Source organism: Phoenix dactylifera, chromosome 15, assembly GCF_051530095.1.
Source record: "Phoenix dactylifera cultivar Ajwa chromosome 15, Ajwa_hap1_PhDact_Kaust_v1.1, whole genome shotgun sequence".
In the NCBI taxonomy this organism is placed as follows: domain Eukaryota; kingdom Viridiplantae; phylum Streptophyta; class Magnoliopsida; order Arecales; family Arecaceae; genus Phoenix; species Phoenix dactylifera.
This window is the reverse complement of record NC_143204.1, coordinates 22,372,866-22,397,794: the sequence shown is the minus strand read 5'-3', so window position 1 is coordinate 22,397,794 and position 24,929 is coordinate 22,372,866. Positions and strand designations below refer to the sequence as shown.

The window sequence follows — 24,929 nt, the reverse complement described above, 5'->3', positions numbered from 1 at the left end:
ATATTAAGTAGGGGTAGTAGCAGTTGAAGTAAAATGACGGTATTGATTGTGGCAGCAATTTTAAGCTAGCTAGGAAGGAGAAAATGATGGAGGACTGCAATTTCAATGATTGTAATGGATAATAATAGTTTTATAACGAATTTAACAATAAAATCATTAACATTTTAAAATGCTATGTAACTTAACATGTCATTAGCCCTCGTAAAGATATATTTTTATGATTGATTAAAAATTATTAAGGGAAAACCCTAAAGCTCCAAGTCTAGATACACACTGTGATGTATTTTCCGAATGCATTCAGCTTGTGGCATCCAAACAACATTTCTTTTTCTTTTTCTTTTCTTTTCTTTTTTTTTTTGCTGGCCATCGCAACCACATTTCGTGCACAAAAAAAAAACAAAAAAAAAAATGTCATCAAGAGTTACTCTGCTTAGATGCCTTCTCGGCAATCTTGCCATCAGATAAATGATTGTTCTTTGGATGCAGGTCCCACCATCAAGATCCCAAACTTGGTCAAGTTCCGAACGCAACTTGCTCATCAATGGAGGCACAACCCTATCCAACCCATGCTTACGAAATGCCACCGCCGGGTCACTGAACCATCTGGCCCACCAAATGAGCCCCACTCTCCATTAATTTACAAGGAAGAAAACTCTGACACCAAGGTTAATTTCAATAACACAAACATCTCCAACAACTCCCTCCAAAAAACTATTACAAGCTGTCATGATCAAAATACCAGCCATTATCTTGTTTGTTTGTGAGCTGAAGGTTTTCCTGCATCAGCAGCAAGTTGTTTTCGAAAGAAAATAACTGATACTATAAACGAAATAATGACACCATTCGATTATACCAATGCTCATGAATGAAATACATTGTTTCTGAATTGGTATATGAAATCTGATTTTAAATTTTTTTATCGGATTAGCCACCATCAATGTCAAATGACGATCGATTTTGTTATAATATCAAATGATAATTGTAGCAAATAACTTCAGAAAACAATCGCTAATTGCATATCCATTCTTATATTTTCGACACAATTAAGTCATGCATGCCCTTGTGTGGGCACAACTTGGCTACCCATTACAAGATCAAATGATCCCTAATTGGGCGACAACCACAATTTGATGACCATTAGGGCTATCTAGAAGCTTCTAGAGGCTGACAAAAGCTAGTCTCATTAGTATGTGGTGGTTGTGCTTTGATGAAATGGACCACCCCGCCACCCCCCTCCTATATGGAAGCTTGGGGACCAGACTCTTTGGGCTAGAGGAGGCAAGGCCTGACCTTTCTCCGAGAGGCCTAGGGCCACATCCATGGCTTTATGCACCCAATAAAGGAGGGTAGTAAACCTGGGGGCCAATTTTGTTCCCTAAATGCCCTCGCCTTGCTGGGCCTTCGGTAAGGCCCAAGGGTGGGGGAGGGGTAGTTTGGGTTAGGTGGGACTGGGAGGACCCTGTGGGCCCGAAGCTGCTGAACTTGCGCCTTCACGTCGTCCTCTTGTATGCTGCCACGTGGCACGTGGAAGAGGAGCTAGAGGAGCCAGCCGTCGATCATGGAGGGTGGTTGGGAGGCCACGTTTGGACTTCGAACCCCGCCTTTAATGCCCGGTAAACGGTGGAAACATCGGAGTGCTGACCGACAACTATAGCCGTCTGATCGATGAACCCGAAGCTGTGCGATGTTCGGGTGGGAGTTGGTCGTCGAAGTCCGTAGTGGGCCCAACCGTCCTTCCGGCCTACCATTTGGTCACGATTGGGCCAGCCGACACGCAAGAGGAGAAGAGGTTTTCTTATTTTATTTTAGAGTTTTTTTTACATAAATATTCTCCTAAATATCAAATTTTGTACAAATATTATCTAAAAATTAACATTTACAGGTATATCATCGTAAAACACTTGTTTTACTATTCTACCCCTTTTTTTTAATTCTTGTTTTTGTATATGTACTCACGCCATCTAATGTTGTTAAAAAATTAATTAACGGTTTCAAGTTAAAATGAGTAAAATATTTTTAATCGGTAGATGTAAAAAAAAATATTTATAAGGCGATCGCAATAAAAAACAAAAAAAGTATTTTCAAAGTTCTATTTTATTTTTAATTAAAATAATATGGTTTTGATTAACGGTGTTAAAAGAACCGTTATATTAGGAGCATTTGTGCAAAAACAGTATTTTACAAGGCACATAAATAAATATAAATTTTAAGAGAGTATTCATATAAATTTAAATTTTTAGAAAATTATTTAGGAAAAAAATCTTTATTTTATTATTATTATTTGTTTTTAAAGGAATACCGTATGTTTGGTCGTTCAAGGTTGTGAGTCGTTACCAAATCGCCGGAAAACATAAAAAAGAGGAAGGAACTTTGCAAGAATAAATAAGGTCAAGGTCATGGTATGCGTTTCATGGTGACGTTGGACTTTCTATCTTTCAGTGGGTTTCGTTGGGTTGAAGGAAAGGTGACAGCAGTCTCTCTTTTCCTTACCACTATTTATTTCTTCATAAGAAGTTCTAGTTTTAATGACGGTAGATGCAATGCCTCGTACGTTGTTTTTTGTTTGGTTAATCGTAATAAGACTGGTAAAAAGTAATTTAGTAAAAAAATCTTTCTGATGGTGCTGCAGGGAAATTTACAGGATTTGTCTGTAATTCTCGCAGGATTGGTTAGATCAAAAGGCGCCAGGCCGGGCTCCTTTAGCGCAAGTCTTGCAGTAGAGCTCTATGCGTGCCATGGCTGAATCTGAAGCATTTCTTTTTTCCTAAATAAAATTGGCATCTACACCCTAAAAAGTAAATAAAATTGGCATCCGCACCCTAAAAGGTTGGTAAAAAAATGTGGCATGTTTCTAGATTCTCGAAATAATAGGTCTATGATTACCTCCACTCAATAACCAAATATGTCAGCAACCGCGTCATCCTTGGACCGCCACAGCCATAATAGGATAAGAAATCCAAGAATGTCTTATGCTATTTAAGGCAACCCTTGAGCTGTTCCGTGTACTTGGCATCCAGAATCAAGAAAAGCCCCCCACCATAATTCTTCCAATCCACCTTTCCTCCACATTCCTCTCCTACTCTTTTCAGGAAGAGAGAGAGAGAGAGAGAGAGATCATATAGATGAGAAGCCGCTCCTTGAAGAACAGCATGAGCATGGAGCTGGAGAGGCCCAAGCTCAAAGATGAGCCTCATCTCTCTTGTGCCTACATCCGTAGTCTATTGAGCTCCTCCAAATCCAAAACTCCTACAAATTCAAAGTCCCCAGATAGAGTGATCGGAGATGGGCTTTCGCAAGACCTTGCCGAATATACTGAATGCATTAGTAAAGTCCAACAACGACAATCACCACCTCCACCATCACAATCTCGGCTACGTAAGAAACAAGTAAGAAGAAGACTCCACACAAGCAGACCTTATCAAGAAAGGATACTTAATATGGCAGAAGCTAGAAGAGAAATTGTGGCTGCACTCAAGCTTCATCGAGCAACTATGAAACAACCAAATGAGGAACAACAACAGAACCAGCGACAACAAAAACATAATTCTACACAACCTTCTACTCTATATTCATCTCTACTAGCTTTGGAGGAGCCACACCAAGAGTTGACAGATTGTAGAAGAAATGCTAGAATACATCCACCCAACTACACCTATCCTTACTACTATCAGGATCCCTCTTTCTCACCCTTTCTTAACCCTTCTTCTGCTTGGGCTTATCCAACAATTCCACCTCTATCCATTGCTGATCATAATCTGAACCTTCCTCTCCCTAACAAACCTTTAGGCTTAAATCTCAATATGCAAGGCTTCAATAACGTTGACATGTCCTTCTGCAATAGCAATACCAATAATCCACCAATCCAGCCATCGCTATCACCACCACCATCATCTTGCTTTTCTTACTCTGATTCTTCCCCTTCTACTGTGCTGGGTCTTCAAGTACCATCCGTCTCAAATGTGGCCCCACATGCATCCGATGTTACATCGGACCCTCTTTCTATGGTATTGCATCCAGAGATGGATGATGAGGAGATGGAAAAAATCCGTTCAATTGGAGAACAGTATAACATAGAGTGGAATGACATGATGAACTTGTTTACATCAGTATGGTGGAATAAATCCCTCAAGGACATGGAGGAAAGCCCTGATGAAAGGATGACAGGAGTAGAGGAAGATGGGTTTCATGTGTTCGATGAGTTTTTGGACACACCATCTTGGTTAAGTGATGGCTCTGCGGGGGATGCTAAGGACATGCAGCAACAACAACAGATGGATGGCCATTACCATACAGAGGACTACTTAAAAGATGTTACCTTGCCATGGTAAGAAAAGTTCTATACTCTACGGATCTATGCAGTACTTCTACAGTGATTTTTTTTTTTGGCTCTAATATGTTTGTATTCCATTCATTTGATCCATATTGAAGTTTTATAATCCAAATGAGTGCTTAAATTTTATTGCCATCCATATATGAAGATGTCCATGTTTAGGACATTTACAATCAATTCAATCATATCTATATTGAGATTTTTGCAATGCCTCTAACCTCCTACTTGTTTGGATCTAAATACGAACTTGGAGTTGCAACAATATAATAAGTTTTGCTTTGAACTGCCTAAACTGATTACGAACTTAATTCAACTCATAAAATTTTCACATAAAAAGGATTCTTATATTATACTCATTATATTGGAACTGATTTGTTTCTATTTTGGATTTACTTATTTTTGCCTTGCAGCTGGGATATTGGAGAAATTGAAAGTTGGGATACAGAATGGCTATCATAGTGAGACTGCTCAATTTTGACAGTGGATCTTATTCATCATAATTATTGTTGTTATCTTCTCATATTTAATGTTTCCAATAAAAGGGTCTGCTAAGATATAATTTGAACTGAATATAATGTAACGATGAAAGAAAAAAGAGCCTCATTTTTATTTAGAAAAATAAACCAAAAGTTGTGAGTCAGCTCATCCTGTTGACACTCCTAATAGAAACTAACCATTAGAAGTTGGTAAGGTAAAAGTTACATATGTATGACAACAATACTTCTTGAAATGGGCCTTGAATTGTTGGTTCCGTTGAAATGTTGCTAACCTAACAACCATGGTGAAAAACCCCTTAATAATATCTTGACATTTAATTTCAAAAAGAAAAAAGCTCTAAATATTAAAATGTGAGAAAAATATTGTTCAACTACTTCTGATATAACATACCATATTTATGATCCTGCTAATTTATGATGATATTATAATGAAAAACAAAAGTATATGTAATCCTTGGAATGCATATCAACTTCCATCCTTTGTTATTGTATAGGTCTAATCAGTGTTCTTTGTTATTAAAGAAGATGAAGATGTTCAGAGATGCTTGAATTAGTAGTTTTTCGCTATTCTTATTGTTAAAAGAAGTGTCACCATTATTGAATCCATGGAAGTTGATAAACACAGAAAATGGTCAGGGAAAATAAACTTTCAAGTTCTCAAGAATGAGCATCGATGCAGTTTATGTACGAATCCTGTAGAAATTAAGGAGAAACGATAGTGAAAGTCGAGAAAGAAGGTTATACGAAAGGTGCAGTAAGGTGAGTCCTTGGTGTGAGTTCTAAAGTTATAAAATTAGTTGTGGAGGCGAGACTAGTATTGCTGTTATTCTTTTTATTGCTCCAAAAAATTTAAGTGCAGCGATAACTGCTCTTTTTCTTGCAATTTTATATTTAGCAATTTTTAAAAAAAATTTTTTAAAAAAACTAGTATCGAGCCCTTTCATCTGTTTCTTAGATGGCTGAAGTAGTATCCATGGTAGTGGTAATTACTCTTTGCTATAGTTCATCAAGTCCTTTCCTCAGTTTAACAAGGTCTGGAAGAACCCATCTCCAATCATTCCATATGGGAACATATATAGACTAGTAGAATCCCGGTCTTGAGCCTCCTCAAATTGCTGCTAGCTGCATGCAAAGCTTCCATCATCACAGCCTGCTCTCCACTAAAAGAACCAATTCGCAAAAAATAAAGCAGATAATGTTCAAGGATCTTTCTTCTTCATCACATTACAGCATCTTGGCCCTTTGTCTAACCCCGGTCACCATATCAAGCTAATTTACAGTTTGGTAAATAACCAAATGGCGCCATTGCGATCTTGTGAAGTGCGTGTGAGAGTATTTTGGTAATCTAGCATTGCTGAATCTGCAAGCTTTGAACCCCGGGACCAAACTCCCTGAAACCTACAGCAACGAATATAAGTCTGACAGGAGAATCTCCATCTACTCCTGCAACCCATTTCTTCTCTCTCTCTCTCTCTCTCTCTCTCTCTCTCTCTCTCTCTCTCTCTCTTCCTCTCCATATACTCCTAATAAACTGGACCTCTCTCTCTCTCTTTCATTTAACTATCAGGAGCATAGCTGCCAAAACTTTGCAGCATAGTTCAAAGCTGCAGCAACAGCAGAAGAAATTTAGACCTATGGAGTTGGAAGAGTTAATAATGTTGTGAGTAGCAAATGCCTCCTATCTACCTGTTCCACTAGGAATTCAAACGCCAAAACAAACTAGCCTAATTAATTAAGGACTTAGACATCTATCATGACACCTGAAAGTATATTGCTACCTTTCACCCTTTAAAAGGGACAGAAGAGGATCTATCTATAGGAATAGGACTAGTAATTTAGCTATTTTTTATTTGTTAATTATTCAATGATCATACGACCTCGTGGGTATGACCTTTCACCCCCTCACCCCCCACCCTCCCAATTAATGATTCTTAGTAGCCACATTGATGACAAGCAAGAAAAGTGGTGAAGACCACCAACTGCAAGTATAAGAGTACAAATAAGGTTGTAAATATCTAGATATTATGCATTTTAACATCATGTTTTTTTCTATCCTTATTTAGAAAAACAAAATAAGTTTTGTATAGGAGCTGCACAAAATCTTCTTGAATAAAGAGTTGGTCATAACAAGTATAAACTCAAAGAATGCAAAACTATGTTCTTAAATATTGATATATTATAATAGAATGCTGTTTCTAACACAAGGAAGTGAAACATGCCTCTCATGATTAACTTATTACTGAACTTAAAGCATATGATTACATGCATGAAATGTGTAAACAGTATTTATCTCCATAGTTACATAGATACATGAGAGTGGCATTGAAGAATATCAAACGTTCGTAATTATGAAAGACAAAAAGCTGTGTGATATGCCTTACTATCTATATCCCTTCTAACTATGCACCAAAATTAACAATAAAATACAATGTGCATGTTGTTTCGACCAATGAAACGTGGGTATCATATCAGGAACAACAAGGAATAAGAAAACAAGTTTAGCATTGGTGCAGGGGTGTTAATTCATTTTCCTCAAGTTGAAATCGAAACATGCCAAAACCAGAAATTGTAATTTAAAGAAGACCTGCAGTGTTCGCTCTGTTTTAAACAAATGGTCACGATTTATGAAGTGATCGTATCATGGCATTGTCTTCAAATTTTTCCTCGAAAAGGATAGTATTCTAACTTTCGGTAGTTATTCCCATTCTTTCTTTCTATTATAAATATTCACATAGAAAAGAGTAAAAACCTGTGGATGAACTTAACACTATCTTAAATGAATGCGTTTACCTATCACAAAAAGCAACATCTCATGAAATAAAATAAATATAAAAGGAGAGTGATCATATCTATTGGTCCTCTTAATTACGAAGAAGAAGAAGAAAAAAAAAGAACAAGTGAGAGGATAACATTGAACCGAAGTTGCATGCCCTTCCTTCTGAGAGACGTGTTCCCACGAGTCCTGTGAAAAGGTGGAGCAGCAGACAAATAGGAATCACCCACCATTTCACCCCTTCCTCTTCCTCCTTATCTCTTTCACTGGTATGAAAGTGTTTGAGATGAGAGACAAGAACTAAACAATGTGGTACCCCCTCTCTCTCTCACACACATATTTCAACGATCGATCTTAAATGCTATTTTCCAAAAGGGAGATGAGCGCCATAAATTGAATGGCTATGTGGCACCTCTATACTAATATAGCTAGTAGATCTGCTCAAGACTGGCATGCCACCTTATAGGCTTCACTAGAATCTACCGTATAAAAGACCAACCTATGGGCTTTAGAGGAGGGCCACCGTAGAAGTATTCACATACACCATAAAAGATCAACCTTTGGCATTCATCACGACCTTATCTTGGGCTCCGGATATTGATAGTAGACTTCAAAGAATTTGCACCAGCTTTTTGCCATTGGAGACCAACTTTTCGAACGAAATGAAATAACATAAATGCTTGGACTCACTAACACCGGAGGATATTAAGGCCCAGCACCCCCCACCGGATCACAAGCCCGTTAAGGCATGAAATGAGGTTTAGGTGGGACCCACATAGGAACTAGTGTCTAATGGCCCCACCCGTTGGGCATCTTAAGGGACCCATTTATGGGAATCCCGTCTTTCTCCTTCTTCTTTTTTTTTTTCTTCTTCTTCTTCTTCTTTTTTTCTTTTTTTTTTCTTTTTTCTTTTTTAATGCAGCATTCATATAGCCCTAACATGAGTACGTCCTCTCAAACATGAGTACGTCCTGTCAAACACTGTCTTTGTCGTCCAGATAAACTCTTCGAAGTGCCGGGCTACAAATGCGGCATCGCTGTTTGATGTTCTTATTTGAGACTGTAATGGATCATGGCAGTCACACCCTTTTTTTTTTTTCTTTTCTTTTTGCTTTGTTTTTTAACCACAAAAAGGCCATGGAGGGATTCCCGGCCCGGAAAACACTTTGGACCACCAGCGGCGGCATTCTGGTAAAGATACTTTTGAGGCCACCACAGGGAGGGTGGGTGGGTGCATGGGGACCGCCCCTACCACTTGTGCCGCGGGTTCACTGCATGGCGATGACTGTGACCTTCCATGATCGACGGCCACCGGCTCATATTCTCCATGCACGTGTCCAGGCTTTCATGCCTCCATTCATCTGGACCGTGGCCACGCGGAAGCTAGGGCAGCAACTGGACAAGAGAATAAGAACATCGTGGGCCCCACAAATCTTTCAGTCCAGAAGCCCACCAGGGGCATGCATTGCTCCCGCTTTACTTCTTAATTTCTTCACTGCATGCTTTGCCCTGGTAACAAAGCAAAAAAATTTCGTGCTTGAATTGTAAAAAAATTTGGAACCTCTCCCAAACAAATGGGCAGAAGTGCACAACTACAACAACTACATCCTTGTAGTTGTTATTCCTCTTTCTGATATCTCTCTCTGTGTGTGTGTGTGTGGAAAATGGAGGAAGCGAATTGCTTCCCTGAGATTTATTGAAATGTCAAGAAGAATGTGTACGTTTGCAATTAGTGGGAAGAAGGTTAGGCAGTAAGGTTAGACAACGTCAAAGAATGCAGAACGTAACTTTGACCATTCTTGGAAGCATCTATGTCTATGTTTTTTCCAAAGCTGAAAAGAATTAATGTAGAATTTTCTGCGGAACAGTTGTTTCCGAGGCCATCTATTCAAGTTTAGACAAGAGAGCATGGAAGAACAAATGCTTCTAGTGATGAAGGGATACTTGATGAGAAAATGATCTACAATTTTGACACTTGAACCATATAATGAGCAACCGGAGGCAATTGTTCAACTTTTCTAGCAAGTATCTCCCATATGTGCAGTCTTTTCTTTTCTTTTCTTTTTTGGGCACAGAAGCTGCGGGGGTCAACGACCGAATATGAAGGGAAGAGAAGAAACCGAATGAAGAACATCTCAATCAGGAAGACTGGCTAATTAAACCATCTGCCGGTTGATTTGCTTCACGGAAAAGTATGGACAAAGGATACCATCATTATTAAGGAACTCGTATTATGAGTTAACAGTGAGAGTATGTATCATTTCTGTGAGTTCCCAAACAGGTACATCCACAAGTCTTGAAGGTCTGATGGATTGAGAGAAGGCCTTTTTAAAGCTTCAAGCAGCTCTATTCCTTGCTATACATCTCCATTGCCTGATGAAGTACAGCCATTTGGAGGAGAAGAGAGGGAAAATCCAACCATTTCATACCTGTGTCAAATGCTCAAGAAACGACACTCGGATATGTGAACACAGAATTCATCCATCTGGAGGAGGGGTATGCTACTGGCCTACAGCCTATTTAACTTGCAGCAAATAGCAATATGCATCCGCTTTTAATAACAATCAACCCTTTTGAATGGGGCTCGTGTGCAAGTGAACAGCTATATGCATGCGTTCTACGTAGTGGGCCAGTTTAGCATTTTTCTATTAAGATTTGCAGATCTTTAAAGTGAGTTATTGTACATAAAAACATGAAATAAGAATGCCGTGAAGTCACACATAAATACGAACTTCTTATTCATGATACGTAATACAGAATACAACCAAACCTTCTGATGGATGGACCATCGAAGGCGACCATGCACGTTGTTCGAAATAACAAGGGTTACATATATATTATGAGCTTTCTGGTTCTTTAGGTCATCAATCAGATCATTTGGAACCATCAAATCCAGTACTTCATATAATACTGTATATAACCTAACTTAATATATGGATCCAAGATACCAGTGAAAGCAAAAGAGCTCTCTCCGAACTTAATCACTTTTCCTTGTAGTCCTGATTGTTGTAAGGGCTGAAGGCCTCTGAGAGCCAGTTCCCCTTTCTCCATGGCTTCCATCCCATCTCTTTGCAGATCTCGTCGCTGTGGTTGATGCTGTAGGTGGAAATACAGTGGCGGCGATAGAACCTGGTTGTCCTCTTCATCACCTCCGTCTCCTCATCGATTTGCCCAAACATTTGCTCCACGCTCGGGAGATTGAATTGCCCCTTGAGCAGCCTCTCCAGCCACTTGCACCGCAGCTCCGAAGTGTGGAGGTTCGACACACTCTCGATGTATCCCACGAATGCCATGTGGGGGATCAGAGGGTGAATTGTACCCCTGCGGCGAATGCCAACACAATATATCGAGAGGAATCATGTCATTGCCATGTACATGCATGCATGAACGTGTCTAAGGGAACATTAATTGTGTTAACAGTCAAATTTGGGATCATTCTTCTTCGTTTAGGCTTAGATCGATAGACAATAAAAATATATATATCTAGGTGGTCGATGGTTAGGAATTCAGAGACAGACTCAACAAAAGATTATGGAGGTCAAATCTGAGCTAAAAATTGCTGAACTGGACAGTTGTTTAATTAGCTTGTGGAGGACCGCAAGCATGTATTAAGGATCACCGTCGATCTAGTAATGTGAGAATTGGCCTTTTCTAATGATAGCACATGATTGTTAATCTATATCATGCATTGACGGCTCATGACTTTGACGTGAACCGAGGAAAATGTCCTCTTGGCGTGATGAAATGTAAACGCATCGGACTATGACTTACAAAGAAAGTCGCCTAAATTATTTGCACAAGTTGGTTGAGATTTTGGTAGAAGTGACATCGAGAGGGACTCTTCTTCTTATGATAACTGACGTGCCTACATGCTGTTGAGGATTCCTGGTCTAGACGTACGTAGAAGGGAAGACATGCAAACAGGGTCATGATCACCGTCGATCAAATGGAGAATTATTGATCCATGGCATGTTGACGAAACTGATGGTCTAGATCTGTTTGACAACTCTTATTTGTTGAAAGAATTGGAAGCCAGATGGACTCTAAATAGAAGAAAAGTTTTTTACCTGTATAGCGGCATGACACCAGAAGAGTTCACTATCAACCCACGGAAGGGCTCCGGCAGCACGGACATCACCTTCTTCCTGCCATCGTAACCAGTGGCTAGGAACACAACATCAGCCTCCAACTTAGTGTTGTCATCTAAAATTATACCCCCCTCCCAGAACCACCACCTCGATGACCTTTTAAATGTGATCATCCCTTTGTCGGCCTCTGCGAAGAAGTTCTCGGGCAATATTGCCATCTGGCATGATGCGTAATCCTCCTCAAAGGGGTGATCTGGTTTCAAGCCATACTTTTGTAGTGGAAGCTTCCATGTGAGATAAGACTCGACGAACTTGGAGACACCTTTCCTCTGACAAGCATGTTGAAAATCCAAGGTCGATATATATAGCACGTACCAAGATTTGATAATATTACTTATGCATAAATTACTATATATGTTATTCAATAGATGAAGCCAACAAGAACTTTGTACCTCACTTTATCATCCAAATCCATTATATTGAAAAATCGAGTGCATGCATGTTTTGGCAGAGATTAATTCTTCTATTTCATGCAACAAATTAGCCAAATATATATATAGCACCCAAAGCTTTACTAAAAAATTAAATAATTCGATATTGCTGTTGCCAACCCAATATTTATAGGAGGTGGGTAAGAGTAGATAGTCAAATACCAGTGGGCTTAAGAGGCGGCAGAGAGTAGATCTTAGCATTCCTTGATCAGGCCTTTCATGGAGGAACTGAGAAAACCTTGTAGCATAGAACAGGAGGAGAGGCAGGCCCCATACGGAGTAGGAGGGAACTGTCCAGTGCAAGGTCCTGATGACCATTGTGCAAGGCTGCCCATCTGGCCCTTCAAACCATTCCAACATAGTACGCACGAGGCACAAGTCAATTTTTTAACGTCACAAAGTCAAAAAACTCTCGGAATATATGTCAACTTTTGTATCTATTTAACCCACCGAAAGTAAATAAAAAAGCACAAAGCAAAAGTCAATGAATAAAATACAGCTGCTTAGTGTATGCATAAAAGAATTAACATTAATTGACCTAGATCCATGTACAAGGTTAGGTAGCTAGTTAGCTTCACGTACAAATTAGCTAATCCTAGCAAAGCAGGTTGCGAGAGTCAGCTATTCATTAATTTGGTTTAATTTGTGTCCTTTCTATTTGTGATCGGAGGCATTAAATTTCTTCTGTTATTGGACCAAGGACACATGTCATGACTCTTCTCATCCAGATAGATCTTTGCATGAGTCAACAAGTCAATTTTCATAGCTTATGCTTAACTTTGACCTTAAGGGAAGTTATTTGTTGTCCTTCTCATGAAAAAGTAAACGCATGCGAAATAGAACACTGTAGAGAACAGGTGACAAGTTATATATCCAACCAACTTCTGCAGAAACATACGACAATCTCATGTCATCGTGAATCTTTAACTTATAAAGATCATTTTTAACTTATAGATAAAAACAAGAAAAATTCACTTTGAAAGCATATGTTGTTTTCACCTAAACAGAAAAGAGAGCATTGATTGTGTCTCTTTAAAAGCACGCTCAAAGTAATCTTTTAAAGTCGACACTTACCTTCTGTGATAGAATCTGATCAAATTATAGAAAACATAACTTCCAGTGGATGATCGGTTCCCACTATATTATTTTGCTTCTATCATGTGTGAAAACTTACATGTTTATTTTCCCCTTCTTGCTTGCTTATACCTTGAAATATTTAAGTATGTTGCTAGGTTTTAATATATCAACTGAGAGATGGCTTAATGACTGTCAAAACATATGACTATCCTTCATTTTTTTTTTCAAATTAGTAATTCTCAATTATAATTAAAAACTAAAATAATCTGCCTATGATGGAGAATAGATGCACGATTATTATTATTATTATTACAGAAATCCATGAGATTATTATGTACAAAGAACATGTAAACTCCATGAAGAAGTTTCAAAAGATTGGTCTATGTATACCTTGGTTGGCTTCAGCACATTCTACAGCAAGGTCTATGGCCGATTTCTTGTAACCAATAACAACAACCTTCTTTCCCCTCATAAGCGTCTTAGCGGCTTCCTCATCAAGCTTACAGTAATCCAGTGAATGCATGACCTTCCCGTGGAATATCTCCGGTCCCTTCCCATGGGGGAAAACCGGCATAACCGGTACATCGCCATATTTTCCGATGCACATCACCACAAACTCAAACTTGTACCACTGACAAAAATCATTAGGGCAAAAAATTACAGACAATTTAAATAACATGGAATAAGAAATCTTTTACACCTGCTTAACAAAAGATGATGTGAAAGAATTTTAATTACACCCATACTAATTAAATGCTAATATATCTTTCGCAACCAAATGGAATTTTTGTGACTAATTAAGTCATAGATATGAACCCTTCACATAGTCATAGTAGGCTTTACAACCTAAAGTTGGAGGAATTAATTTACTGCAACTTAGTTACATGGCATGATTAATTTCTGTATGCTAAAATATATGAGATGGGTGTAGAGCGAAACCCTAACGAGATGGGTGTCACGTTATTTCTTAATAAAGGAACCCAGACCCGTTTGGGTGGGTAATATGTAAAAGAGAAACCGAATTTTAAAGCAAGTGGCCACCTCAACGGTCTCTGACTGGCCGGTCACCACGCCGATCTCCCACACAGGGTTTCCGGCGAGGGGACATCCCTCGGCCCCCCAAAGCTCGGTGAAGCCGGCCTCTGTCCGGTCCCCGAGGAACCGGATCTCGGCCACCCTCGACTCCAGCCTGATGAACCTCCACAAACCGAAGTGCGTGGCATAGCCATGGAGGTAGTCGAGTATCTCGGCGCGAGTCGGGAACGTGGGGTCGGTCCGGTCGCTCCACGGGTAGTCGGAGAACTCGTAGTCCGCCCGGGGGGTCTGCAGCCTCGTCGAGCGGTACGAGCAGTGCTTCCACACCCCTCCTATAGAACTCGTGGCCTCGAATACCACTGGGTCGAAAGAAGCGAGCTGCTTCGCCGCCGCGAGGCCACTGATACCTCCGCCGATGATTGCCACCCTCGACACACCGTTCTTTGCCATGCTTTCTCTCTCTCGAACTCTCTCTCTCGATCTCTCTCTCTGCGAAAAGGAAAGAACGAAAGGTGGTGGGATGAACACTAGAGCATCGTGGGGGAGTATAAGTAGGCGAAGGGGCACATGACATGCACGTGAGTCGACTCATGGGTCATGGAAGGAAGGGTATTCGGCAAGCCAGCTCCTTAAGTTGGAGGGACGGTGGCTTTGACTTTGCTCCCACCAACCCAAATATTGGTCTCTACATGACAATTCCATGTATAATTAAGCATTTCTTTGGTGCAACGTATTAAAAAGATTTTTTTTTTTTTGCAGAAACCACTGATTTTTTATTTCATTTCTGCATGCATGTCTGGTTCACTTCAATTTTGTAGTATGGGAAATATATGTATGCGAAGATAAGTCCGTTCACAAGAGCATATTAAAATACGGGTATTAGATTTTCGTTAGACACGAAGCGTATTTGATGGACTAGAGTCATATAAGTCTCCAGAAATTCTTTAGGAATGGATCGTGTTTGGAAAAGAAAAAAAAAAATTTAAAGCTGGTCCAAATTTAAGCTCTTCACATCTCTAACCTTAATTATTTTTCCATCTCTTAAGAGCCAGCCTCACATACGTACGTTCCAAAGTGAACCATTGTTATTGTGATGGGATATACGACAAAAGGCTACGTATATAGTTGGATCGGATCGTCCCGTCCAATGAATGCTATCTTTCTTTGTGAATGCTTAGTTTTTTTTTGTCTTTTTTTCTCCCTCTCCCCCTAATTTCGCTACTTTGTGTGAGACTCATATGGTGGACACGAGGGAATTGGTGCGAGATTTCCATGAATTTGTGTACCACCGTTTGGCTTATAGTAGGAATTAGTGGGGGAGGAGGCGTTGGTTATTGGAACATGGGAGCATATAGTCTGAAACAGGCAGTAGAACCTAATCTCCATGGGATTGACCTCAGGAAAAGGGCATGAATATTTGATGAGCAGCTTCCTCTTGATTAATTTTCTCGTGGCTTTACGAGTGGGTAGACGTACGTGTATTGACACACTTGTGGAAGTCTTGCTGGGCTTAATTTTCCATGGTTTTGGGTGGGCTGGGAGGGTGGATTCCATAGTTTGTAACACTTATTTGGAACTGCTTCCATGTGTGACCACATGGCATATACCATGAGAAACCTTATTTCTAGTGTATGGCACCAAGTTTAGGTATGATTTGATTGCATATCTAATTAATAGAGATAAAGCAAGTCTTCATCTATTAAAAAACTTAGGAAACCAGGATTGCTCACTTGTTCCGTGGACTACATCTTCGTAGCACTTCCCCTTCAGACTAGGAATGGGTTTATTCAAATTTCAAGCTGGTCGCACCCAGCCGTTTGCACATTCCTAACAATTCCCTTCCCTTCTATTCTTTTTAAGTTGACAATTATATGCTTCAGTCTAGAGAATTATGCCCCTCTCTTTCTCTCTCTCTCTCTCTCTCTCTCTCTCTCTCTCTCTCTCTTCTTATAGCTAATTCCTTTCTCAAAAGAAAACATTTGACTAAGTGGAGACTATATATACTTTTCTAAAAGGCGATTCTTATTCTTAAGAGACGCCATGGGATCTCAAATGAGTGGTGGTAAAAAGAGAAGCAACCAGGAAGTTGCTTATGTGGAGAAACACATGGAAAGGACTGCTTCTAGAAAAGTGAAAGGAAACGTAATTAAGGTAGGGAATTAAGACATCATAGGGACTACTTCCAAAAGGACGTGATTGACTAAAATTTTCCTTTTGATACAGTGCTTCATGATTTGTCCGGTCTAAAAGGATGATTCCAGGAGAATTTCTAGATATGCCTGAGATCGACGAACTTTCATGAATGACAACTATTAGCTCAATATATATAAGGTTTAGGGTACTAAATTTTAATGGTTTTCTTGTGATGAAGAGTGGGAACTTACTAGCTAGTTTAAAATTTTAATATTTCCTTTCATCCAAAGCAAAGTAAAACTGTGAGATTTGATGAATGAAATGTGATGAGTCTCCTCCTCTTCTTAGACTCATTCTTTAAGGCGGTAAACTCAGTTGGGTTTCTTATGCTGAATAGTGAGAGAAGTTTGGCATTCTAATGGTTTTCAAGATTCAATGTAATGAATGAGGGGAGAAGTTGGAACTTTGAACCTGGAAATATTCTTTGAGGAACAACTGGAGAAAGAAGGAAAAAAGAAAGGAAAATATGAACTAAATCTTTACAGAATCTTGTTCTACTTTCCTAGAATTTTCCTTCGTGTTTCGGTGGTTGATCAAAAACGTTATAGAGCATCGCAGCCATGCGAATACTTTTCCTAGGCAAAGAATGTTTCCTCACCCCTTCAATTCAATGTGGACGGGTGCATGCATTATCTAGAGGTTTTCTTTCGTGGGAATGTCTGAAACGTTTAACCACGTTACATGCTCCCAGTGTCACCCTCATACCATGCATCTGACCTACAGTACTATACTCCATGACAAACCTAGCACGAAATTTGATGGAAGAGACAAATACATGCACATGAGAAAGCATGTACATGCTTGCAGAAACACTTAAAAACATATCATGAGATGATAAGGAATACCATATATAGATGTGGCTGGAAGGTTATATATATTTGACATGGTTTTTGCGGTGGGCATGTCACAGCTCAAAACCCAGCAAAATGTTATATAGCTTTGCCTTAATTTACATTATTAGCATTTATTCTAATTACACAAAGCATACAGAAAGGATTAATGATATTAAATAGCTATGTAGAAGCAAGTTGATCATTTGTCACAGCATTATGATGCATATTTGTACTTTTCCACCCATCTTTTGAGCTAATTTGCACCACTTATGTGCCTTTTTTTTAAAAAAAAAATTGAATGCTTGACTATGTTATTGATCAAGTTTGAGACAATATTAAAGTGAAATAGTGATGGGTGATGCTGCTGCTATCAAGAGTGGATGTATTTGGACCCATGCGGGCATGTGTTTAGTCCCGCAACAGTCATTCGTCGGAGAGATTTTGGATACTTATACAGGACTAAAGAACCCAAAAGATACCTTCTGTCTAGCCATTTTAGGTGAGGTCTTGCATTGTTACAAGATGTACGATTGATGATATATCTCTAGCTAGAGGAGGACCAGCAAAGTAGCAAGTAATGGAACAAATAACAAAATGATCAAGACAAGCATACGATACATGCCACATGTGTGATGTTTGGTCGCCGGTGGCATCAAACTGTCCTGCTTATTTCTTTGTTTTCTCTCAATTGCTAGCAATCATGCCATCAATAAACAACTTGTCACGCAATAATGACTTGTTAGTTGTTACCAATTGAACTAAGCTGATTGTATTGGTAGGCAAAAAAGATGCAATGCAATCAAACAAGAGAAAATTTACAAATTTCCCATATGCAGCTAATGTACTACAAAATTTTCAATTTACGGAGTTCTATTCTCATGATATTATGATACCAAATCCATGGTGTGAGACTTGCACTTGGCCAAGTGTCTGCACACTTCCCTTCACTGGACTTGTCCAAAGGAAATTGTCAAACTAAATCTCGCAAGTCGCAAGAATCCAGAGCAGTTGGTATGACTTCAACAAAATATTTGAAGCCCTATGCCCGAATGCGCAAAGAAAAGAATGCAGCTTTGGAAAGATGATATGGCTCCCACCATAGATCACATCAACTGGGCCTCACTACATGAGAAAAGGACTTTTCCAACGGAAGATTCCGTAAGAAAAAAAAAATAAAAACTGTGGAAAATTTTTTTTTTGACAGAATTTGAGTATGTCAGAAAAGATCATATTGGCAAAAATAACGGTGGATAAGTAAGTTTGCTTGAAAAAAAAAGTTTGCTGGAAAAAAATTTTATGTTTACGATGGAAATTTGTCCGACAGAAAAGAATAAACTATTTTACAACAATTTTAGTATTACAGAAAATAATTAAAAATTTTGCCAACAAATAATTATCCATCAGCAAAAGTGATAAGCATCGACTCGTAACAAATTATTTTTTGCGATGATTATGTTCATCAAGAAAGATATGCTCCCATTCGATACAACTAATTGTTGAAAGGACTATTATGATTGTAGTCCATGAAAATGATTTTTTTTTGGCCAACAAAAAGAATGTATTTGAATCATAATTTTATGGATGTATCAAATGAAAGACAATTATAAAATCAAAATTCAATCAGCTAAAGGCCTATCTCACGCTATTCAACTCCAAGGGCCAAATGTGGGTCACGGTAGCTGGCACCGGCGGCCACAGAATGGGGAGACAGAGACTCCAGGCTCATGGCTTTACATGCCCTTTTTCCTTACTTTCTAAGCGTTAGCTTTGTGAGGTAGGATGTGGTCTAATTGCTTTGAAAGGTTGAGTAGGAGTCATTAATAATAATATAGGTCCAATCTTTTGCATGGAAAAAGTACACTGATGCTAACTTGAAACATAGAGCTTCAAAGAAAGGCTTGGAAAGTAGCTTCCTTTGACTGCCGTTCTGCTTTCGTGGTGCGGACGGAGGGACCATCGGTGGGTGGCAGTCTAGAGACCATATTTGCCTCCCAGTGGTCTTCATCCATGTTTCCTTTTTGATGTACGTGTGAGATAATGCAGGTTATATGCACCTTATTTCTCTCTTTCTTCTTCCCAAACCATGGGCTCATGTTTCACAAGACGAAGCTCATGATGAGAACTTAGAGGTCCAGGTGATGCTGAAATACATTCTTTTCTTTCTTATTTTCTCAGACAAAACAGATATCTACCATTTGTTTTTCTTCTCCATGAAAATAGTTCGTAAGACTATTACAACCATTTTTTATTGAGTAAAAGAATTAGAAAATCCAATGCAATGAAATTGATTGAGCATATAGCTAGGACCATTACAACCATTATAAACAAGTGTTAGGGGATCAAGCTAAAAAGACCATTACCGTGTGAGTTCTCATAGTTCACCGATCAGAACGCTATGTGAAACCAAACTAACACATTCCAGACCAATATTGTATTGATATGTCTTTAATTATTTCTTTGACTTGCGACCAGGATTTGAGTTCCGATCAGAACCCTATGTGAAACCAAACCAACACATTACAAACCAAGGTTATATATATTAAGACGTCTTTAGTTCTTTGACTTGGAACCAGGATTTTTTAAGAAAACTTCTGTTAGTGTTGTAGTGTCCCGATGCTATGAACTACAATTCAAAGTCAAAATGCCACTGGCCTTCAGATGGGCTAAAAAAGCTTTTTTGCGTAGGCATGACATTGGCGCAATGTTTGCTGGTCAAATTTAATCAATTTATCAAAGTTCCAGAAGTTCTCCCAAGCAGTTCTTTTAGCTCTTCAGACACAGTTCTAATGAGGAACCCGAGGACCTCATTCGTTTTAGGCTCGAGTATTCCTCGAGTCTCAAACAAGTGGTCTCAAGCAATTCTTTTAGCTCTCCAGACACATAGCTAGCTACGCACACATGAACTCAGACCCCAAGCTCCGACCCTTGCACACGAGCATAAAGCCCCTCCAAATGCACTGATGCTTTCACAAGGACATAAATTATTCACACATGCATGAACCAATCACCTGCAAGGTCAAAACATGTTTAAATAGGTTTACAAATTAAAGCTGCATGTATCACTTGGTGTATGATTGAAATGGATCGATGCAAGCTTTGGCAGTGTATGTACAACAGGGGTGGCAAGTGGTCAGTCTGAGCCAAGCTGAATCCTCATTGGAGAAGATAAAAATAATCAACCTGAATCCGAGTTATTTAGAATGATATTGAAACCGGCATTAGACCCAATCGAACTTGCCTTGCATGCAGGTGAGTTCAACCAACCAATTCATTTACAGATCCCTTTGAGCTTGGTGAATCTGGAGTTGAAATTGCTTTCCGTGAGCAGAAACGTGGCCCAGATGCTTTATTATTTTTCGGTGTGGAGAACAAAAGTTAAGAGCCGGGAACAAGCCATGAAATAGCCAGCTAGTTGAGGGAAGAGTTCCCCGGATACATCTGTAGCAGGCCCTTGGTGCCATAGGTCACAGAGAAGGCCTCGCTTCTTCTTTCTCCCTCATTCTGTTCCCTTCTATTTCATGTCCACTCCCCTCCATTTTAGAATCCTTAAGCTCTGCTTCAAGATCTCTGCTGAACTTGTGCAAGAGCTTGCCTCCCCCTGAACCTTGAACCCTAGAAAACTTAAACCTCAGCTGTTAGACAACCAACCACAAATATGAGCAAGTGCTTATATGCCATGCTCTTTGTAGGCTTATAACCCACAGACAATAGATTTTTTCTTGAATCTGCTAGAAGCTCAAGGACTTGATTCTTCAAATATTTCTCCTTGATTTCAAGTTCCCACAAAGATAATCTTAATGTAAGTGAATCGACTTGGAAACAACAACAATACAAGCAAAGTTGCACAGTAATACAAATTATAAAAGGATATTTAAAGTTTAAACAGTGTAGTAGCAGGAATGCTCTTTGCCATCCTAGGCATCTGGATGCTAAAGAACAGGGTAGCAGTCATGGGTTCCTCTGTTCATCTTTTTTGGATCGATGCTGTTATGTGCTCATGTCCATGCAATGTTCCTTCTCTACATTTAAAAAGAAAGAAGAAAAAAGAAAAAGAAACCAAATAAGAAAAGAAGGGGAAAAAAGTAATGATTACACAAACTATGGCAGACAACTATGGTAAAGAGCGTCCACCAGCATTTTATCCTAGGATTAGAAGCCAAGAGCCAAAACGAAAGCAAGGGAGTATGAGGCCAATGATTTTTGGTAGAGAACAGCATACAGGAACTAGAAAGTACAAAAACCATTATGCATATGAAATAGACTGATGCTCACGACTACATGGATCAGCGTTTGTTACATTCTTAGGAGTAAATGATCATTTATACATGGCAAAACGGTGCATCAAAAGCGTTTATGAGCACTTGCCTTAGCATTCAGAAATGAATCAAAGAGGAAGCAAGAAGGGAGCACAAGAATTAGTAGTTTTAGCTGGCAATAATGTCAAGTACTAAATAATTAGATAGCAGATATGAAATACTTGTGTCACTAACCAGCACAGTAGGGGCTGTTTGTTTTTAAAAGTAAATACTAGTACACACTATGGCAAGGGTCTGCTTAAGAGCATCTGCAAAAGATATACTCAGAAGCCATAAAAATAGAAGCAAGAAAGGATCATGAAAAACAATTTTTGGTAGATGACAATGTATAGAAAGTTGATAGAATGGAAAAAGCAAAATGAACCAACTTTTCACACACTCAATGCTAAAATTATCAATGTTGACTCTCAAATCAATGCTCAGGTTCACAGCGGACCATTTTTATGCTCTACTGCAAAATAAAACAGCAAAATGCTTCAACCAACTCTAAAACATACCACGTTATCTCTCAGGTCAATAGTGGACATGCACTGAGTGGAAGATTTTTACAAGTAATATGAGGTGATCTTACCAAGAATATAAGAGGAAATGTTTGGAGCAATGTGCAGCTGCCATGAAACATACATCACCAGCTGCTCAAAAATATTTCATAATAAATCATGGAAAATCATGAGCCTTCCCTGAGAGTTTATGAGATCTAAAGATATGCAAAAAGTGAGAATTAAGGGTACTAATACTTCAACCATTACGCAATCCAGAGTGGTATGTATGCTTGTGCCAGAAAGCAGGAAACCAATGCAGAGGCAATCAAAGTTGATCCGAGAAATCATGTCTTTCATTTTACAGGCAGGCAAAAAACTATGCGGAATTGCCTTTTTTCAACCACTCTAACCTATAAAAACATAAGAGCCTTTTTCAATGTACGATGCTTCAAGATAATTAACAGATAACTAATGGAAAAAAGAGTTGTCTCAATGCTAGAGACAGGTTGCAATCAACAATATAGTGAAGCACTTCATCAACATGAAGAAAAAATTTATATCTTGCTGTGCTAACATGCAAAAACCACTGTCCCTAATGCGGATTAAGGGCTCATACCACTAGCATGTTATTGCAATAAAGGCCTTTTCTCCTGCGTCATTTACTTCAAGATACAGCGAACCTTGATGCCTTTCTCAATATTCTGAATCGGTTCAACAAACAAATATGCATCTAATAATTAGTCATCTTATCATATGCCAAACAAATACTGCTTACATTGGCATTATGAGGTCTTCTTTGCGGCAATGAATTAAATAAACACCTTGAGTCACACTAGTAATGTGATTTCTTGTGGAGGTAGAGACCTCAAGTAGTGTTCCACATTCAGGGGGCTCCGTACTTGGGTTTATTTCATGCCAATAGCTGATGAGAGAAAAAGGAACCCCAAACAGTCATTAAACACACACACAAAGAGAGACAAGTTTCAATTTTTACGAAGTATATAGGAGACCCTGTTACTCGGTTTGCTTGGTTGCTAGGACAAAAGGCTCTAGGAAACTGATTTTTTTTTAGCCAAAATTTTCCAGCTGTTTGCTTGGTGGGAAAACTAATATAATATGGAAATGGCTTTCCAAATTTCTCCAATCCTTTTTCCTTTTCTTTAGAAAAAATTTCCTTCACTACAGTTTCCCAAACAACCACAATACCATCGCACGTAACCTAAGACATCTTTTCTAACTAGAATGTGTATGCTCTCTCTCCCTCTGTGTGAGTGTGTGCGCGTGCACGCGCACTGTTGGAGACGGAGACAAAAAGGGGACATTTTATTCAACTCCATATTGGAGAAGTAAGACAGGAGGATGCAATGATTTTCTCATGCATTTCAGAGAAACACAAAGAGAAGACATGTTTTCATATCCGAGACAGTTGAGTTAATCCCTCTTTTATTTTTCGGTACTACCATAGTGTGTGCAGGGCTAAACTACATAGGATTGGTGTCCGAGAATATTTCACCACCCTTAGCTTCATATAACATCTCAACCAACAATTTTCTCTAGTATCTTTTTTTTAAGTCTAATATATATATATATATATAAACAATTTACCTCAGACATACGCAATTGATTGACTCAAATTAAGAAAAGTCGAGGCCTTTTGCCTGAAAAAAACATCAAACTTATTCGCATTCAAAGAAATCACACACAAAAAAAGTTGAAGCAACATATAGTAGAAAATCATAAAAAAGGGCGGGTTTTGGAGAGGCTGACGTGATTCAGGGCTCGAGTTCGGGGATCCGGTCTAGTTCATCCCCATCCCGTCCGCTTCTCCCTGACTCCTCAGAAGCTTCATCCCCTACTTCCATGGCGGTGAGATGCATCCAGTTTCTCTCCTCCGTGGCTCCACCCCATCTCCATTGGCCTCCTAAAATGCATTCGCCAAAATTGCAGCTTCCTCAGACTTCGAGCATTCTGCGAAGCGAAATCAAGCGAGAGGTGAAATCTTTCGGAGGAGGAGGGATATTTCAAAGATTGGGGTTTTGGGCGGGTTAGGGTTTTGAGACGAAGGGAATTGAGACAGAGTGGAAACAAGAAGAGTTAGGGTTCGCATCGATTACCTGGTCCCAAGTAGATTGGAGGCCGTAGCCCTAGGAGATGGCTCCGGATTTGGGTGAGAGATGGCTGCCATGGATTCGGTTGAAGGACAGAAGAGGAAGGCGGGACGAGGTAGATGGAACGGTGCAGAGGGATGGAGTCCCGATATTTCTCGATTTAGGAATGGAGAAAGACTACTTCGAGATCCTTTCTTGTGCTTCTAATTACTAACAAGTTGTCGTGTTAGAAATTCTCCATAAAGACTGCAAACCAGGTGCAGTCTCTATTTCGAAAATGTGAAGGTAAAAATGTTAATGGATCCCTAGAGAGATATTTTCATTCAAAAAAACTTCAAAATGGATGGAAAATTGTTTTCGAGTCCCTAATTTGCAAGTCGAACGTGGTGACTAAACTCCTTGTACCTCCATTATTGTACATTCTCAGATTGACATATAATAATCTGAACTCTTGCATAGGGCTCGAAAAAAGGTTGCAATTTTTATTTGAAATATGTTAAACAAATTACTAATAGATCCTAAATTATATGTCTTATATAGTGACTATAATTTTTTTAGTGCATGGAGAAAATGTTATTAATAATATTGATATCTCAAGTGATAATAATACATAAAGTTATCATCAATTACAAAACTTTTCCTATACACGCATTTGCAAAAACATTTATTTCTATCTAATGTCTTGTTATATTACAAACTAGTTCGC

The 24,929-nt window shown here is 39.1% G+C and overlaps 2 protein-coding genes and 1 long non-coding RNA gene across 5 annotated transcripts; 1 reads left to right on the top strand and 2 right to left on the bottom strand.

Moving 5' to 3' along the window:
- The first annotated feature begins 2,808 nt into the window (after positions 1 to 2,808).
- On the top strand, positions 2,809 to 8,556 carry LOC120113357 (protein AAL-toxin resistant 7-like). The gene is made up of 2 exons (XM_039134506.3): positions 2,809 to 4,324; positions 4,741 to 8,556. The coding sequence occupies exons 1-2, from the start codon at positions 3,123 to 3,125 to the stop codon at positions 4,787 to 4,789; spliced, it is 1,251 nt and encodes a 416-aa protein (XP_038990434.2). The 5' UTR covers positions 2,809 to 3,122; the 3' UTR covers positions 4,790 to 8,556.
- Positions 8,557 to 10,424: 1,868 nt separating this feature from the next.
- On the bottom strand, positions 10,425 to 14,777 carry FMO1 (flavin-dependent monooxygenase 1). The gene is made up of 5 exons (XM_008802291.5): positions 14,298 to 14,777; positions 13,647 to 13,887; positions 12,342 to 12,520; positions 11,668 to 12,017; positions 10,425 to 10,921 (listed from the first exon to the last, which is right to left on the bottom strand). The coding sequence occupies exons 1-5, from the start codon at positions 14,739 to 14,741 to the stop codon at positions 10,582 to 10,584; spliced, it is 1,554 nt and encodes a 517-aa protein (XP_008800513.2). The 5' UTR covers positions 14,742 to 14,777; the 3' UTR covers positions 10,425 to 10,581.
- Positions 14,778 to 20,281: 5,504 nt separating this feature from the next.
- Positions 20,282 to 24,426, bottom strand: LOC103714817 (uncharacterized). Of its 3 annotated transcripts, none has more exons than XR_015973645.2 (4): positions 24,230 to 24,426; positions 23,883 to 24,083; positions 22,732 to 23,773; positions 20,282 to 22,525 (listed from the first exon to the last, which is right to left on the bottom strand). It is a non-coding gene; the product is annotated as an uncharacterized LOC103714817 (long non-coding RNA). The 3 variants fall into 3 exon arrangements; XR_016398522.1 differs by lacking the exon at positions 22,732 to 23,773 and having other exon boundaries at positions 20,282 to 20,325; positions 20,556 to 22,525; positions 24,230 to 24,423; XR_003387106.4 differs by lacking the exon at positions 22,732 to 23,773 and having other exon boundaries at positions 24,230 to 24,415.
- Positions 24,427 to 24,929: the final 503 nt, after the last annotated feature.

What these genes read in the sequence shown, in the direction of transcription:
- FMO1 (XM_008802291.5), bottom strand. Translation starts at nt 14,741, where the DNA reads ATGGCAAAGAACGGTGTGTCGAGGGTGGCAATCATCGGCGGAGGTATC. An exon ending in ATGTGCTGAAGCCAACCAAG is followed by an intron (nt 12,521 to 13,646) that starts GTATACATAGAC and finishes AATGGTTTGAAG; the next exon opens with GGCCAGATGGGCAGCCTTGC. An exon ending in GGTGTCATGCCGCTATACAG is followed by an intron (nt 10,922 to 11,667) that starts GTAAAAAACTTT and finishes CATTCGCCGCAG; the next exon opens with GGGTACAATTCACCCTCTGA.
- LOC120113357 (XM_039134506.3), top strand. Translation starts at nt 3,123, where the DNA reads ATGAGAAGCCGCTCCTTGAAGAACAGCATGAGCATGGAGCTGGAGAGG. An exon ending in AAAGATGTTACCTTGCCATG is followed by an intron (nt 4,325 to 4,740) that starts GTAAGAAAAGTT and finishes TTTGCCTTGCAG; the next exon opens with CTGGGATATTGGAGAAATTG.